The sequence below is a fragment of the Limulus polyphemus genome, unplaced genomic scaffold (assembly GCF_000517525.1).
Source record: "Limulus polyphemus unplaced genomic scaffold, Limulus_polyphemus-2.1.2 Scaffold7211, whole genome shotgun sequence".
Taxonomy (NCBI): domain Eukaryota; kingdom Metazoa; phylum Arthropoda; class Merostomata; order Xiphosura; family Limulidae; genus Limulus; species Limulus polyphemus.
The window spans coordinates 42737-45394 of record NW_013672821.1 but is presented as its reverse complement, the minus strand read 5'-3'; the positions used below and the strand labels follow the sequence as shown (position 1 = coordinate 45394).

At 35.9% G+C, this 2658-nt stretch overlaps 1 protein-coding gene across 1 annotated transcript in view; it reads right to left on the bottom strand.

Moving 5' to 3' along the window:
* Positions 1-460: 460 nt before the first annotated feature.
* LOC106474428 (follistatin-like) overlaps positions 461-2658 on the bottom strand; it is a 31925-nt gene continuing 29727 nt past the window's right edge. The window contains exon 5 of the mRNA XM_013935120.2: positions 461-737. Coding sequence (XP_013790574.2) covers positions 478-737 — 260 coding nt within the window. The 3' untranslated portion in view covers positions 461-477. The remainder of the gene's footprint in view (positions 738-2658) is intronic.

The following is a 2658-nucleotide window of genomic DNA, read 5'->3' as shown; positions in this document are numbered from 1 at the left end:
TATATCAATCTAGCCACGTCACGTTATCCTTCAGAGGCCACGTGTACACATCTTATATCAATCTAGCCACGTCACGTTGTCCTTCATAGGCCACGTGTACACACCTTGATATCAATCTAGCCACGTCACGTTATCCTTCAGAGGCCACGTGTACACATCTTATATCAATCTAGCCACGTCACGTTGTCCTTCAGTGGCCGAGTGTACACATCTTGATATCAATCTAGCCACGTCACGTTATCCTTCAGAGGCCACGTGTACACATCTTATATCAATCTAGCCACGTCACGTTATCCTTCAGAGGCCACGTGTACACATCTTATATCATATTGTCACGTCACGTTGTCTTTCAGATGCGAAGTGTACATATCTTGATATCATTCTAGTCACGTCACGTTGTCCTTCATGGGTTAAATATGGGAGTTGTAGTTGTTTTTTATCTTGTAACTAGATGTCCTTTACTCAACACGAGTTATGTCAGCTAAGTAATATATATGTTTTTAACTCACCTGAACAAAGTAAGCTACTTTTGGTTCCCACTACGATCCCTGTTCGGCAGGATTCCTTCATCATCTGGCACCAGCTGAAGTTAGTCTGGTTTCTAGAAGCACACTGAAAGTTTGTTCTCACCAGGGGGCATGTTGGCGGACATCGTGTACATAGAGGAATTCCAGTTTTCAAGTTCATCAAACATGATCTTCCCTTGTTACAACGTATTGTTTCACAACTTGCATTCACTGTGTAGACATTTTAACAGGTTAAAAAGTGCATTAATACGCAGAGGGAAAAATACATTCAAAGCAGCTAGTAAAGTTAGTGTTCTAAATCTCAACATCACATAAACCGAGAACATGCAAAAATATATATATATGCAGAGATCTAATTGAACAAATCTGAAACATACAGCACCAAGACAGGAATCTGGTTCACGAAACTTACAACATCGTGGAGCTAATAACTTATTATTAACTAAGATCTGATTGAATAAACCTGGAACATACAACACTAATACGGGAGTCTGGTTCACGAAACTTACAACATCGTGGAGCTAATAACTGATTATTAACTAAGATCTGATTGAATAAACCTGGAACATACAACACTAATACGGGAATCTGGTTCACTAAACTTACAACATCGTGGAGCTAATAACTTATTATTAACTAAGATCTGATTGAATAAACCTGGAACATACAACACTAATACGGGAATCTGGTTCACGAAACTTACAACATCGTGGAGCTAATAACTTATTACCCGTATTAGTGTTGTATGTTCCAGGTTTATTCAATCAGATCTTAGTTAAATGTTGTAAGTTTCGTGAACCAGACTACCGTATTAGTGTTGTATGTTCCAGGTTTATTCAATCAGATCTTAGTTAACGTGGAGCTAATAACTGATTATTAACTAAGATCTGATTGAATAAGCCTGGAACATACAACACTAAGACAAGAATCTGGTTCAGGAAATTTGCAACATCATCAAGCTGGTTCTGTAAGCATGCAAGTGACTGCACAGCCTTTAATGATATAAAATGTGTTCAAAATATATTTATATTAGTATGACTTTAAAACTAAATATGCAAGCTAATTTCTTTAAAGCCAGCTCTTCTCGGCTGTGATAAATTTAGCGTATTACTAACCCACTGCTATACACGCTCGAATAATTTCTTCTTACACCCACGTGGCAGCACCCACCACAGAGATTGGAACACTACGCCATGTTTGTACTTTCTACATCTGTAAATGTCAAATATAACCCAAAGTGTTTCGGTGTATAACTGCATGTAAACACTTTGGTAAACTTGGATGTACACGTGTTTCTGTTTCGACAACGTTTTTACAAGATGTACATACGGTATAAGAATAAAACAAAGTTAAAGTCTATAGTTAGAGATTAGATAATATTTATAGAATCTACAGGTCCTTAGAATATCACATGACTCAAAGATCTGTCTTCAGAGGAGTGAATACGAGGTTTCAATATCCATAGAATAGCACATGACTCAAATAAGTGCCTGTCTTCAGAAAAGAGAACACAAACATTAATTATGTATATGAACTGAAATGCCGAATTTTTTTCTGAACCGAAAATGTTTTGTGTTTCTTCCTCTTCTCCAATTTACTCAATTAAGCCAGCATTTAAGTAATTAGAACTGTCAACAGAAAGATAGTTTTAGGATTAAAACTATCTACCGCAAGAAACTGATTCAGGATTTGAGTTTCTACTTAAAGTAGGATTAAGGATTTGAGTTTCTACTTATAGTAGGATTAAGGATTTGAGTTTCTACTTAAAGTAGGATTAAGGATTTGAGTTTCTACTTAAAGAAGGATTAAGGATTTGAGTTTCTACTGAAAGAAGGATTAAGGATTTGAGTTTCTACTGAAAGAAAGATTAAGGATTTGAGTTTCTACTGAAAGAAGGATTAAGGATTTGAGTTTCTACTTAAAGTAGGATTAAGGATTTGAGTTTCTACTGAAAGAAGGATTAAGGATTTGAGTTTCTACTTAAAGTAGGATTAAGGATTTGAGTTTCTACTGAAAGAAGGATTAAGGATTTGAGTTTCTTCTGAAAGAAGGATTAAGGATTTGAGTTTCTACTGAAAGAAGGATTAAGGATTTGAGTTTCTACTGAAAGAAGGATTAAGGATTTGAGTTT